Source organism: Podarcis liolepis, assembly GCF_965112155.1.
Source record: "Podarcis liolepis genome assembly, chromosome: 7".
NCBI lineage: Eukaryota > Metazoa > Chordata > Lepidosauria > Squamata > Lacertidae > Podarcis > Podarcis liolepis.
This window is the reverse complement of record NC_139561.1, coordinates 43,664,359-43,676,963: the sequence shown is the minus strand read 5'-3', so window position 1 is coordinate 43,676,963 and position 12,605 is coordinate 43,664,359. Positions and strand designations below refer to the sequence as shown.

At 48.3% G+C, this 12,605-nt stretch overlaps 1 protein-coding gene across 3 annotated transcripts in view; it reads right to left on the bottom strand.

Moving 5' to 3' along the window:
• Positions 1-2,079: 2,079 nt before the first annotated feature.
• The window catches only part of LOC310711606 (thyrotropin-releasing hormone receptor-like), a 30,434-nt gene continuing 19,908 nt past the window's right edge, over positions 2,080-12,605 (bottom strand). For 2 of the 3 annotated variants that reach the window (XM_083513747.1, XM_083513746.1), the window contains one exon: positions 10,934-12,442. In XM_083513747.1, coding sequence (XP_083369873.1) covers positions 12,023-12,442 — 420 coding nt within the window. In that variant the 3' untranslated portion in view covers positions 10,934-12,022. Of the gene's footprint in view, positions 2,985-10,933; positions 12,443-12,605 lie in introns of those variants that run through there. The other variant, XR_014528548.1, reaches the window with a different exon arrangement.

The window sequence follows — 12,605 nt, the reverse complement described above, 5'->3', positions numbered from 1 at the left end:
CTGATATTCCTGATATTTGGTATTATTGCCCAAACCCAGCCCATTTGGCTATTTTGTTAGTTTAGTACATTAAGTCAGACATAATTTGCTAGTCCAGGCTTAGACTTGACCCTCTGTTGTTATGTGCTACCTGAGATGTGGGTAGTGCTGTGGTCTAAACCAGTGTTTCCCAACCTTTTTTGGGCAAAGGCACACTTGTTTCATGAAAAAAATCTCGAGGCACACCACCATTACAGCCCCGTGACGTCAGCGCACAGCGTCACGCCGGGAGGGACATGAATTGCTAGCAAATTACATAATCACCTCCTTGAGGGCTGGCTCATCTTCTCCGAAGGCAGAACCCCATTAATTAACAGCACAGACTCACACCATAGCCATGACGAGGGGGGAAAACCTCAGTCATGCACAGTCATGCACATGTGGGGGCTAAATGAGGACGAAGACCGGGCAGAGAGCAGGGTTCAAATCACCCCACCTGGCCAGGACAATCCCTGGGTGCTCCCTTGGGCCACTCGCCTGACCCACCTCGCAGGGCTGTTGTTGCGAGGATAACACGGGGAGAACCACGCGCGCCCCCGGGAGCTCCTTGGAGGAGAAAGCGGGCGATGAATGCAATGCACGAAATATATGAGAGGCGACCAGGTTTTGCAGGTGAGGGGCCCCCGCCAGCCTCCGCTTCCAACACCCGGCGCAGCGACGCCGAAGTTTCCCCCCGGGCTCGGCTCAGGGAGCAGCGCTGCTCCCCCCCGGCTCCCCTTTGCCCTCCTGGCTCTCTCTGCCGCCCACTGGGGACCCCCCTCACCTGCCAAGTCCGGAGCGCTGGTGGAAGTTGCATGCATGCATGCAGGGCGCCGCGTTGCCATTGCATTGCACTGCACTCCATGCAACGCCTGCACGCATGCATTGCCTTGCACGCCCGCCAAGGGGTCTCCCCGCGGTCCGATGCGTCCCCTCCGGCGCGGATGCAGCATTGCAAAAATAAAAAACCCCCGACGCAGCCCTACCTGGGGGGCAGCCTCCGCCTCCGCCGCTCCGCCTCCGCGGGGATCCCCGGGCTCCATCCTGCCGCCCGATCTCCGCGGGGGCGCAGGCAGGCTGCGCGGGGTCTGCGCGAAAGAGCCCCTGCCCGCCCGGCCGGCCGCCGCTGTGCTCATTCCATGGCCTGGAGAAGAGCGCTTCAAACAAAACGCCCGGCCCGCCAGGCCACGCTGGGAAACGTAGTTCGCGCACCCCGCGCGGGCGTGGAGCCCAAGGGCGAGGGGACTATGGATCCCGGCAGCCCCCGCGCCGGGGACGGAGGGGGAGAGGCCGGGTGCAGGGATGGAGGGACGGGTGGGCAAGCGAGTGAGTGAGTGGCAGCCGCCAAGCCTTGGCCAAGAGCCAGGAAGGGCCTCCCCGGAGGAGGAGGAGGAGGAGGAGGGAGGCGCAGAGCGGGAGGGAGGGAGGGAACCCCAGGGGTCATCTAGTGACGGCGCCCCAATCGAAAATTTGACTTAAAAAAAAATATCTTTCGAATTTTTTAATTTTTCCCGCGGCACACCAGGCAACATCTCGCGGCACACTAGTGTGCCGCGGAACAGTGGTTGGGAAACACTGGTCTAAACCACTGAGCCTCTTGGGCTTGCTGATCGGAAAATCAGCAGTTCAGATTTGTGCAACAGGGTGAGCTCCCATTGCTCTGTCCCAGCTTCTGGCAACCTAGCAGTTCAAAAGCATACCAGTGCAAGTAGGTAAATAGGAACTGCTGCAGCGGGCAGGTAAATGGCATTTCCATGTGCTCTGGCACTCACCAGGGCCCTCTGTGTGCCAGAAACAGTTTAGGCATGCTGGCCACATGATCTGGAAAGCTGTCTGTGGACAAACACCGGCTTCCTCGGCCTGAAAGCGAGATGAGCACCGCAACCCCATAGTCACCTTTGACTGGTCTTAACTGTCCAGGGTTCCTTTACCTTTTAATTGCTACCTCATTCTCCAAGCAGTGAGAGATTCCAGGGGTGCCTGTGTTTACCTGAGGTTCACTTTCCTTGAAATGAAGGCAGTGGAGATGGCAGTGGATAGGATAGATGGTTTTATTTACACATATATACAACCTCAAAACAGGATGGTAGGCTCACAGCATTAGCACCCTAATAGATCTTGCTTCCCCTTTAGTTTTCCAGGGGAGCCCCAAAGTCCAGTGCAGAGCAAATGTCTATGTGTCTCTCTCTCCAGGTTCCAGCATCTATCCTCCCCTTCCAGCATCCAACTCTGGCTATTGTTCTTCTACCTACCAGCCAGGTGAGGGGGGGGGAGACCCACCCATTTGTTTCCGTGGCAACCTCTTTGGATTTGTTAATCACAGTACTCTAAAGTCATTACCTTAGCAAAGGAAATGGTTTGACTGGTTTTCTTTTATAAACCACCCCCCCACACACACACCCACACAGGATCAGCCTCCCCTTCGCATTAGTAAAATGGGAACAGCCAAGATCAACTGCACGCGATTGTTGGGAAGGAAAACACAACAAAGGTGATGAAATACAGATTTTGATTTGCTTTAGACTTGGCTTTGAACTTCATTTCTGCCAGGAATTGTGCAATGCCAGGGATTCATGGCGTGAGCTTATGTTGTCGGCCTCACTTGTGTTGTCAGTCTCACTTCCCTCAAGAATAGGGACAGCGGGGGATCTGCCTCACAGGGCTGTTGTGAAAGAAAGCAACCACAAACACTTTGGCATCAAATGTGAATGTGCATTCTTGCATTTCAGTCAGGTTTGTTGTTTCATGTGCTTTGTGGAAGGTGAGGAGACATGGTGTGCTTGGTTCAGGTTCTTATTCTGTCACTGGAACACTCTGGGGACTGGGACATTTCCCTTGTCATTGGGTCAGTTCCAGTCTCTGATTCAGCTTTGAAAGCTCCCAGGAATAAAAGCTGAACCAGTTGATGGGAGGGCAACAGTCACAGCTGCCATCAGGATCCCTGAGGAAATCCTCTCTGGGTTGCTCTGCAAAGTTATTGAATTCAGAATAAGAGAAGTCTTAATAAGCAACGCTCAATACTGAGTTACAACAACCTGTCCAGCTCACACAGGGGCTGGTTTGACATGAATCTATAGCACCCCTGAAGGCCAAAGGACGTGTCTGTTTATTATTATTATTTATTATTGTTGTTGTTGTTATTTTACAATTTATATACAACCCTTTATCAAAAGATCCCAGGGTGGTATACACCATTAAGAACACATAATGGAGCATCAATAATAAAAACACAACAAAGGGGCCATTCTCTTTTCAGTGCAATTCTCTTTTCAATACCCCCTCCCTTAAAGTTGTTTGTTGTATGACTTGCATTGTGCACACAGCAGGGAATATAGAGATCAGACCACCCAGGAATCTGATATTTGCAAATTCTGATGCAAATTGACTTGATCCACGCCATCTTTGTCCTCCCCACATACCACCCCCAGGGGCCTTGTAGTGAAGGGCAGACAAGAGGAAGAAAAGAGCAGCAAAATACAAACTTCTCTCCCCACCAGAATATTATCACAATGCATGCAGGTCACTCCAGTGTAACTCAGCTAAGCTCATTGGGAAGCAACAGTCCAGGGTCCTCCTTCAATGCTTCAAGAAATATCAAGCATCAAGTCACAGCCTGGTCCCAAACTCACAATATATATATATGTAAGGACATAAGGAAAGCCTTCTGGATCAAGGCCAAGGGCCCATCAAGTCCAGCATCCTGTTCTCACAGTGGCCTCCAAGAATCCTGTGGGAAACACACAAGCAGGATCTGATCACACAAAGTGATGCTCCCCGCCATTCCCTCCTGCTCCTGAGCATCCTTGACCACGGATGACCCCTGCCTTTCTGCCTTCCGCAGGCAGCTAACACGGGAAATGATTATCCGAGTGTACTCAAACTTCGCACGAGAGCCACGGCTCAGGCGGTGGTGACAAGCAAATAATTACACTTTGTGAGGGGGTGCCATCCCTGGAGCGGACACATTCAGAGCTGGCTGGTTCTCTCTGAGTGATGAGGGGCCTCTTTCATCAACACATAACAGCCCTTCTGTACGGAAATCAGTTTTGCCACAGACCACCCACCCTCTCTGTCCCTGCCTCCACTGGATGCACCACAACACAACTGGGCTTACCTCTCTTGCCATCGTCAGCAGCTGCTAATTACAGTTTTCATCAGGAAAAGGCACTCTGCTTAATTGGGGTTGTGAGACAGTATGACAACTCATTTTCTTTTGCCTGTTTCTGGCTGTAAATGAAAAGCATACACAGCCTTGTCATTTGCAGCTTTGTGCCAGCACCTCTGGGCAGTAATGCACAGTTTTGGATGTGCCAGGCAAGCCGAGCCTAAGCATTAGGCTAAGCATTGGGGTGCAGAGTAGAGAACCAGACAAAGTGGAAGAACTTTTGATTATATTATTCTCTGGCCTGTTAATACATGGGATGATGAAGGTATTTGTGACTACCTTATGATGCAGTCACAATCCACAGCAGGACTGATGAGAAGGAAGCAGATTCCAGCTGGACCTCAGAAGGCTGAGGCCCCACTCTGTAAAGCCAGCAGCTTCTGGCTGCACTACAGTCACTTCCAGGAACAGATGGATCAACACCAGGCTGTATCTCAAGCCCTGTTTTTTTTCAGCTATGAAGAGCCCATTTCCATCTGAGCTGGTCGTGAAATAAAGGTAAAGGGACCCCTGACCATTAGGTCCAGTCGTGACCGACTCTGGGGTTGCAGCGCTCATCTCGCTCTATAGGCCGAGGGAGCCGGTGTTCAGCTTCTGGGTCATGTGGCCAGCATGACTAAGCCGCTTCTGGCGAACCAGAGCAGCACACGGAAACGCCATTTACCTTCCCGCCGGAGTGGTACCTATTTATCTACTTGCACTTTGACATGCTTTCGAACTGCTAGGTTGGCAGGAGCAGGGACCGAGCAACGGGAGCTCACCCCATCGTGGGGATTCGAACTGCCGACCTTCTGATCGGCAAGTCCTAGGCTCTGTGGTTTAACCCACAGCGCCACCCACGTCCCTTTCGGTCATGAAATAGAACCTTGTAAAATCAATAATTTGGTAGCCAAATTTGCTTGTTCTCCTCTCCTCAGCCCTTTTTTCTTTCATGACATGCCTTTTCAGATTGTAAGCCTCAGCAAAGGGACTGTGTTGTTTTTGTTCATCTGTAAACCACTCTGAGGGCCTTTCTGACTGAAGAACAGGGCATACATTAGGAGCGAGCCAGCTGGAATTTCTTTTTGACCTACTGAAAACAAAGCACTAAATTACAGTATTTAAAGGGTTGGTGAGGAAGTGGTGAGGAAATGTCTCAAATGGTTTTTAGCTTCATGTAAATACTTTCTGGTTATTATTTTTTAAACCTTTTCAGCCTGGAACATTTTCCACAAACATATCCTGCCCAGCTGCTGGTAATTAGAATGGTTTTTAAAAACCCTTCTGCGAAACAGTTGCACGACTTTGCTGCTGTGTTTCAAGGAGAAACATTTCCACTAACTTTTTTAGCAGAGAGTTTGAATGCTCATGGTAGGGAATTGTCTTTTCAAAATCCTGCTCCCAATGGCAGATCTTGCTACAAAAGTGCAGTTTGGTGTCTTCCTCATTTGGTAGGGAAACTGTATTCTGGATCAAATGGAATACAGTACACCTCTTGTAAGCTCTGCTGGCTGTGGCAGATGGGAATTGTAGGGCAAAGCATCTAGGCAGTGCTAGGTCAGGGGAGGCTGCTCTAGGTTAATTGCAGAAGAAGATTTGTGCATCCCACTAATTAACATCCAACAAACAGGAAACCCAGCTTGGCGACATCTCAGAGCCTATAACTTAGTGCAAAATCCTCCAGAACAGCTTTTCTCAGCAAAGGATTATATTTTTGTCAAACCATGGCAAAGCTTTTTCGAAAACACTCCTTCCACCGTTTGAAATGCCAAAGGAACAGTTCCTTTCTGGCCTTCAGGCCCCGGTGCCCTTTGCCTGAGCTCTCCTACTGCCAATGTTTACTGCAGTAGCACCAATTTCGCTCCTCGTCTCCCTTGAGCCCAGCTGTGCGGGTGTTCTAGAAGGCAGTGTAAAAACCCTTCGTTTTTAGAATGGCCTTTAAGAAATGTGATGCACTTGGCAACAAAATGTCATGGTGGCTACCAGACCAGATGGCTTTAAAGGGGGATTAGACAAATTCATAGGGATTCAAGCTATCTGTAGCTACTAGCCCTTGGAACTCAAATACCAAAATGCACACATCTCCTTGCACCAGCCGCTCTGTGTTTTCGATCTGGAGCTCAGCTACCTTCTGTTGGGAGAACAGTATTAAGCATGGACATATAACAGGACTTCCTGCCTAATGAAGCCCCACCTGTGGAGCACCCTTCCCACAGAGCAGTGTTCTTCAAACATGGATTTCCAGATTTTGTTAAACTACAGCTCCCATCATCCCTGATGATGGCTAAGCTGGCTAAGGATGATGGGAGTTGTAGTTCAGTAACATTTAAACCCCAGGACGACTGGCACAGAGAATTTTGTCATTTTAGAGCCAGATGAAAACTCACCAGTATGCCTGTGTTTTGGGCAGGGGGCACAGTTAGGAATTCTGTTGCAGTGACAAGTGATGAGTTCTGGTTGTGGCTCCCCGGGTGTGTTTAATGATGTTGGGTTTTTATTTGCTTTTATGAGTTGTGTTGATTTGCTTTTATTGCTGTGTTGTTGTTTTACTGTTCTATTGTGTTGCAACTTTTCCTGGGATCATATGACAAAGAGCAGGCTAGAAATTGTCTTGGAAACAAAAGGAAATATTTACGGTGGCTATGTCACCTCTAAAATCAGAAGCAATGTGCCTCTGGATACCCATCACAAGGGGGGAGAATTGCTGTTGCAGTCGGGTCCTGCTTGCAAGCTTCCCATTGGGGCCTCTGGTTGGCTGCTGTGAGATGCTGAATTAGATGGACCATTGGCCTGGTGCAGCAGACAGGATCTTCTAACATTCTTCTATTATAAGTGGTGTCATCTGGCATGCTTGCAATCCTGTAGTTTCCAGGGAGTAAGCTCCGTTGGACCCAGTTGTGTTGGACTTCTGGTTGTGTATAGTTTCAGCTTGTAAAATGCATTTATCTTTAGCAAAAGGTCTTCAGCCACATGAAATGCAACCTTTAGCTTTTAATTCAAGATACAGTCTTACAAAGAAGTGTTACTTTTTAAGCTGGGCTGAAGTCCGGACACTACTGAAGAGAAGAAGAAGTAGTACCCAACCTCTGCTTGATTATTTTCCTCTTCCTCTTCCTCTACATGTCACAAACAATGGCAAAGCTTGAAAGCCGCGTTATTACCTCATCCACTTGCCAGAGCAAGGAACATCCATCAGTTACCTTGGTGCTCCTTGTTCCTGTTCCTGCTCCACCACACCACTGGGCTAACCTATGTGTAATGTCTTAGTAAGCATATTTATTAAATTTATTATACACCCAATTACTCTCTGAACTTGCTGAACATTGGGGGCCCTGCTGAGTCTGACATGGGGCTAGCAAACTTCACATTCCTCTTCCTCCTGCAGATTTTCACTCAGGTGTTGTAGATTCCCCTGGCATTCTTCCCAAGACAACACTGACCCTGAAAACTAGATTTTCCATATGTATTCCCCACCTTCCCATCAGATGTTGAGGTGAGTCTCGCTTGTGCATACCTTATAGATGTTAGAGAAAAGCTACAAGACCTTTGGGTATAGGGTGGTAGATAAATTCAATAAATAATAATAATAAATAATAATACAAAAACAAATTAGTTCCCTTGAAGAGCTACTGGTGGAAAGACAGGGTAGAAATATTTTCAAGCAAGACAAAATAAGCATTGGCAGGGCCTTTTCTGTTGTGGCCCATGTCCTAAAGATATGCCTGGAGCACTCTTGCTAGTGGGTGGTATATAGCCCTTGAAAATGGATAGACTAAAGCAGGATGCCCACAATGCAGTCATAGTGATGCCTTTCAGATGTTGTTGGATTACAACTCCCCTCTTCCTTAGACCCTTGTCCATGCTAGCTGGGGATGATGGGAGTTTGTTTGTTTCTTATTGCATTTATTTCCCACTTTTCCTCCACAATAATAAAATAATTTTTTTAAATAATACTCCTCATGATCTTGAGGTTGTTCAGATTTCCTGGTGGCTGATATTTACATGACCCCCCCCCCAAAAAAAGTTCACATTCATTACACTCATCTAATTAACCACAATTAACATCATCAAAACTAGTTTAGCACTTGGCTACAATTTTGACCCCAATTTTGCTGGAGCATTCCTAAAGCCAGGGGAGATTTCCACTGCCACACAACAAGCTGTGCACCTCTCCTACATTCCCACCAATGGAGCAATAGAAAGCCCATCATACTGGTCGTTTCTAAGATGATATGTTCATCTATGCAACGAGAAGAGAAAGAGAACTCACTTCACATATTTAGTGTGCATAAATCATTTGGCCTACAATAACCAAGATTAAAGAGCATTATACATTTTCAAATAAAGCTCATGCACGAGTGTGGCAACGGAAATCAACTTTGAGCTGGAGACCATAAGCTAGCACTCTGTCTCTTTCCAGTCTTGTGGGAGGGAGGTGTAAATAAGTGATTTTTCTTTTGAACTTCCATACTGAATTATGCCTGGGAGGAATAAATTGCTCATCAGCTGTAGCTTCTGAGTTGGAGCCAGCATGCTTAATGCTGTTTTGATTCGGTAGGTCTGAGGACTGACATTTTAGAAACCGTTGGGAGTATATTCTGAGAGTCTTTGGATTTCTTTGCATGGGGGCAGGGGATCCTTACCAAAGGACAGAAAGCAGACAATGAGAGATGAACTTTTCTGTTCTGAAAGAGGTGGGGAAATCCCATTGACAAAGAGTAGTGGTTAGCAAACTTAAAAACAAAAAAAAAACTGTTCTCCCAGGCATCTTTTGATGCTTTCCTTCATTTTTTACTCTGCAGCGCTACTCTTTTGAAATTAAGCAATGGGACAGGTTGTTCCTAGTGGTTCCCTAGTTTTTCTAGAACATCCACCTTCCACTTGCTGTTGACTGTGATCTCAAGACAGGGTGGTCATTTAGAACATAAGATGAGCCTTCTGGATCAGGCCAATGGCCCATCTAGTCCAGCATCCTGTTCTGACAGTGGGCACCCAGATGCAAGCAGGACCCGAGCCCAAGAGCCCTCTCCCCACCTGGGATTCCCAGCACCTGGCATTCATAGGCATTCTGCCTCCAACAGTGGAGGTAGAACATAGGCAGCTTGGCTAGCAGCCATTGATAGCCCCCTCCTCCATGAACTTGGTTGCCAGTTTAACTTTCTCTTTAAGAGGTGGACAGCAAATTGCAGCAACGCAGGTTCCTTCAGAATCCTGAGTCAGCCTCTGGGTTTTAGAGGAGACCCAGTGAGGATGTTATTCCTGCACAAAGTTCCAACCCCAGAAATGCAAGTTTCAAGTGATAATTGTTTTTCCACCTCATTTAATTAAATCTTATATACTCTCCGTGGTTCCATTCTCTCTTATTCACCTCTCTCTGTGTACAGAGTTACATCACTCACAGCCTTTGCCTGGTGTCTCTCTCCAAATTCTGAAATACTTATCTGTTTTGTTTAGCTTTCCTCCCATGCTATATGAAGGGCTTCAAAGTTTCATGGGCTGTGGAGCTTTCCAATTACAAGGCTGCTGCTCATCCTCAAGCTGTTGGTTTGCCTGTTTATATAAGGTGGGGCCAGTGCTTCCTTCCCTGTCCCATCACACACACCCTACTCTAGGCAACTTCCAGCCTGGACATGTTTGCATTATCATTATCATCATTCTAATTATATTTAATTTTATTACCCTCCCTTCACCAGCAGGTCCCAGGGTGGTCATATTTCCAATCCAGGGACTAGGACCCTGGGCAGACAGCAGCATTGAAAACACCTGCTGCCCAGGCTAGGTTTGCACAAGCTGCTAGGGCAGCTCTATAAAGCCTGGCTGTCCTTGGCTGGCTAGTTCCTTTGCTGTGTCCTACTGGACAGCTCCAGTGTCAAGGGGAGCCTAGCCACATAGCTCCAAGTGAGCAGAAATGAGTCACCGGCAACTTGCGCAATAGCATTTACTTTCCAGAGTCTACTTTGCCACCATCATGTGTACACCTTCCCCCTGATCCAGAAAAGCCAATGTGAGGTCATCCAGATGTTGGACTACAATTCCCATCATCTCTTGCTGAGACTGATGGGGGTTGTGGTCCAGCAACATGTGGATGGCACCAGGGCACCTGTCCCTGCCCCCAATGGATGCTACAGTCTACCACTGAAGCCTTGTAACATTTTATTCTGTGTCTGTTGCCATGCAATGCTATGCCCAGTAGTTACCCAATTCAAGACACCAAATATCTCATAAAACATTTTCTTAAAGGCCACCCTTGACTCATTCCTAGGTGTGGGTGGAAAAGGGTACATATCAGTTCAAAGGCTGAGTTACAAAGGTTTAGATGCTGCTGTTTCAGACAGCTTGTCCCTGTTGAACTGAGCACCTTCTGGGTGACTTTGCACTTATAGAATTGTAGGAACCCCAAAGGGTCATGCAACCTAACCCCCTGCCATGTAGGAATCACAATTCAGGCCTGTGATGCAACTGTGTTTCTGCCCATTGTAAGACCAGCAAGATCATTCCAGCACAACCTGTCTGCAGCCTTGAGAGCAGCTTTTCCCAACCTGGGATGCCCTCCACACATCACTGGCATCCCTGACCACTGACTATGCTGGCAGGGACTGATGAAAACTGGAGTCCCAAACCTTTGGAGGGCACCAGTTTCAGGGAGATGGGAGCAGAGAGAGTTAAGCACACCTTGTCCCTTGCTTCTGGAGCAGCAAGGCAAATAAAAAGAAGTATCTATATCCATCTATCTACCTATCTATCTATCTATCTATCTATCTATCTATCTATCTATCTCTATCTACTGTATATCAAAGAGGCCAAAGCAAAGCAAGTCATGGTCAGTGGACTATGGAGTGACCCTTTTCAAGGAGGGGTTTGTGCCATCTTCTTCCCCCATTTGCAGCTCTCTCATACCTGGGCAGCAAGGGGAACTGTACTGTCTCTAGGTACTCAGCTCAGACCTGTGCACAAGCTAAAGATGCCAGCTTTTTATAGGGGTCCAGGAGCATCAGCTGGCTTGCCCTGGCCTCTCACTGCCAAGAGGCTTTCTTGGCTGGTGTGGTCTGTCCCCTTGCGGCTCTCTCTCGTTTCCCTGGAGCTGGGGTGGAGCTGGTACACAGCCCTGATTCTGGCCCAGCATCCTTTAGGTCCTGAGTACAGAACTTGTAGCAGGGCTCCAGCCCTGACAAACTCCTTCCCAGAGTCAGAAACACAATTCTGTTCAAAATGGTGGGTGAACACTGATTTGGGCTCCTGAAATATAGCTCAGGGGTTGCTCAGAGCACCAGTTTTGCCTGCAGATGGTCCCAGGCTCGATTCTGGCATTTCCAGGCAGGGCTGGAAGAGCCCCACTGCCCCCTGCCCTGAAGAGCCACTGTCAGTCAGCATAGACAGGACTGAGCCATGGGTCTGACTCAGTAAGGCAACTTCCTATATCGCAGTTACCATAGCTCACCTGCTTGGCATGCAGAAGGTCCCAGGCCCATTCCCCAGCATTTCCCCATAGGGCTGGGAATGTCGCCAGTCTGAAATCCTGGACAGCCTCTGCCAGCCAGTGAAGACAATCCTGAGACAGATTGACTCAGTAGAAGGCAAATGCCTCTCTTCCTATTTAAACAAGAACCACAAGATCTTATTATATTTAAAGGAAGTGTCATGACTCAGTGAGATCACTTGCTTTGCATGCAGAAGGTTCAATCCCTGGCATCTCCAGGTAGAAACCGAGTCAGTGTAGGCAATTCTGAGCTAGATAAACCAGTGGTTTGACTTGGTCTAAGTCAGCTTCCTCCCTTCCTATAGATCTAGTTTACTAGGAGAAGTAAAGCAAGTCCTTTACTGGGAAGTGAGAAAGGAGTGAGGCAAGGGGAACTGGGGCATTTAGAGCACGCTGAAATACGGCTCCTTCTCTTTCTCAGATGCAGGCACCTGCTCCAAAGCAGGCAAGTCCTCCTCTTCGCCTCCTCCTGGGGACGGTGGCCCCTTAGCCTTGATGTCCCCATGCGGGTGGGCGTCAGGTTCCTTCTTCATGCTGGAGGCTGCATAGAATCTGTGCCTTGGCTGCTGCTCCACCTTCCCACACTTGCAGAGCTTCTTGAAGGCCAGGCGGAACTTCTGGGACATGAGGTTGTAGATGATGGGGTTGATGGCGCTGTTGGCGTAGACGCAGACCCTGCAGAAGAGGATGAACCAGCGGTTCAGGTAGGGGTGCTCCATGAAGGAGTTCACCAGCACCAGAGTCCGGTAGGGCATCCAGAGGAGGGCAAAGAGGACCACCACCACGGCCAGCATTTTGGTCACCTGCAGAGGAGCAAAAAAGAGAGAGAGGTGGGTGGCTTGGATGTCTTTAACAAGTTGCAGGTTTGCAGCTGCTTTTCCCATTTGCTTGCCTGTTTGGGATGTCATAGATCAGAAAAGTCTACACCAATTCTACATATTGCCAGGATCTTGTTCCAGAAAGGTG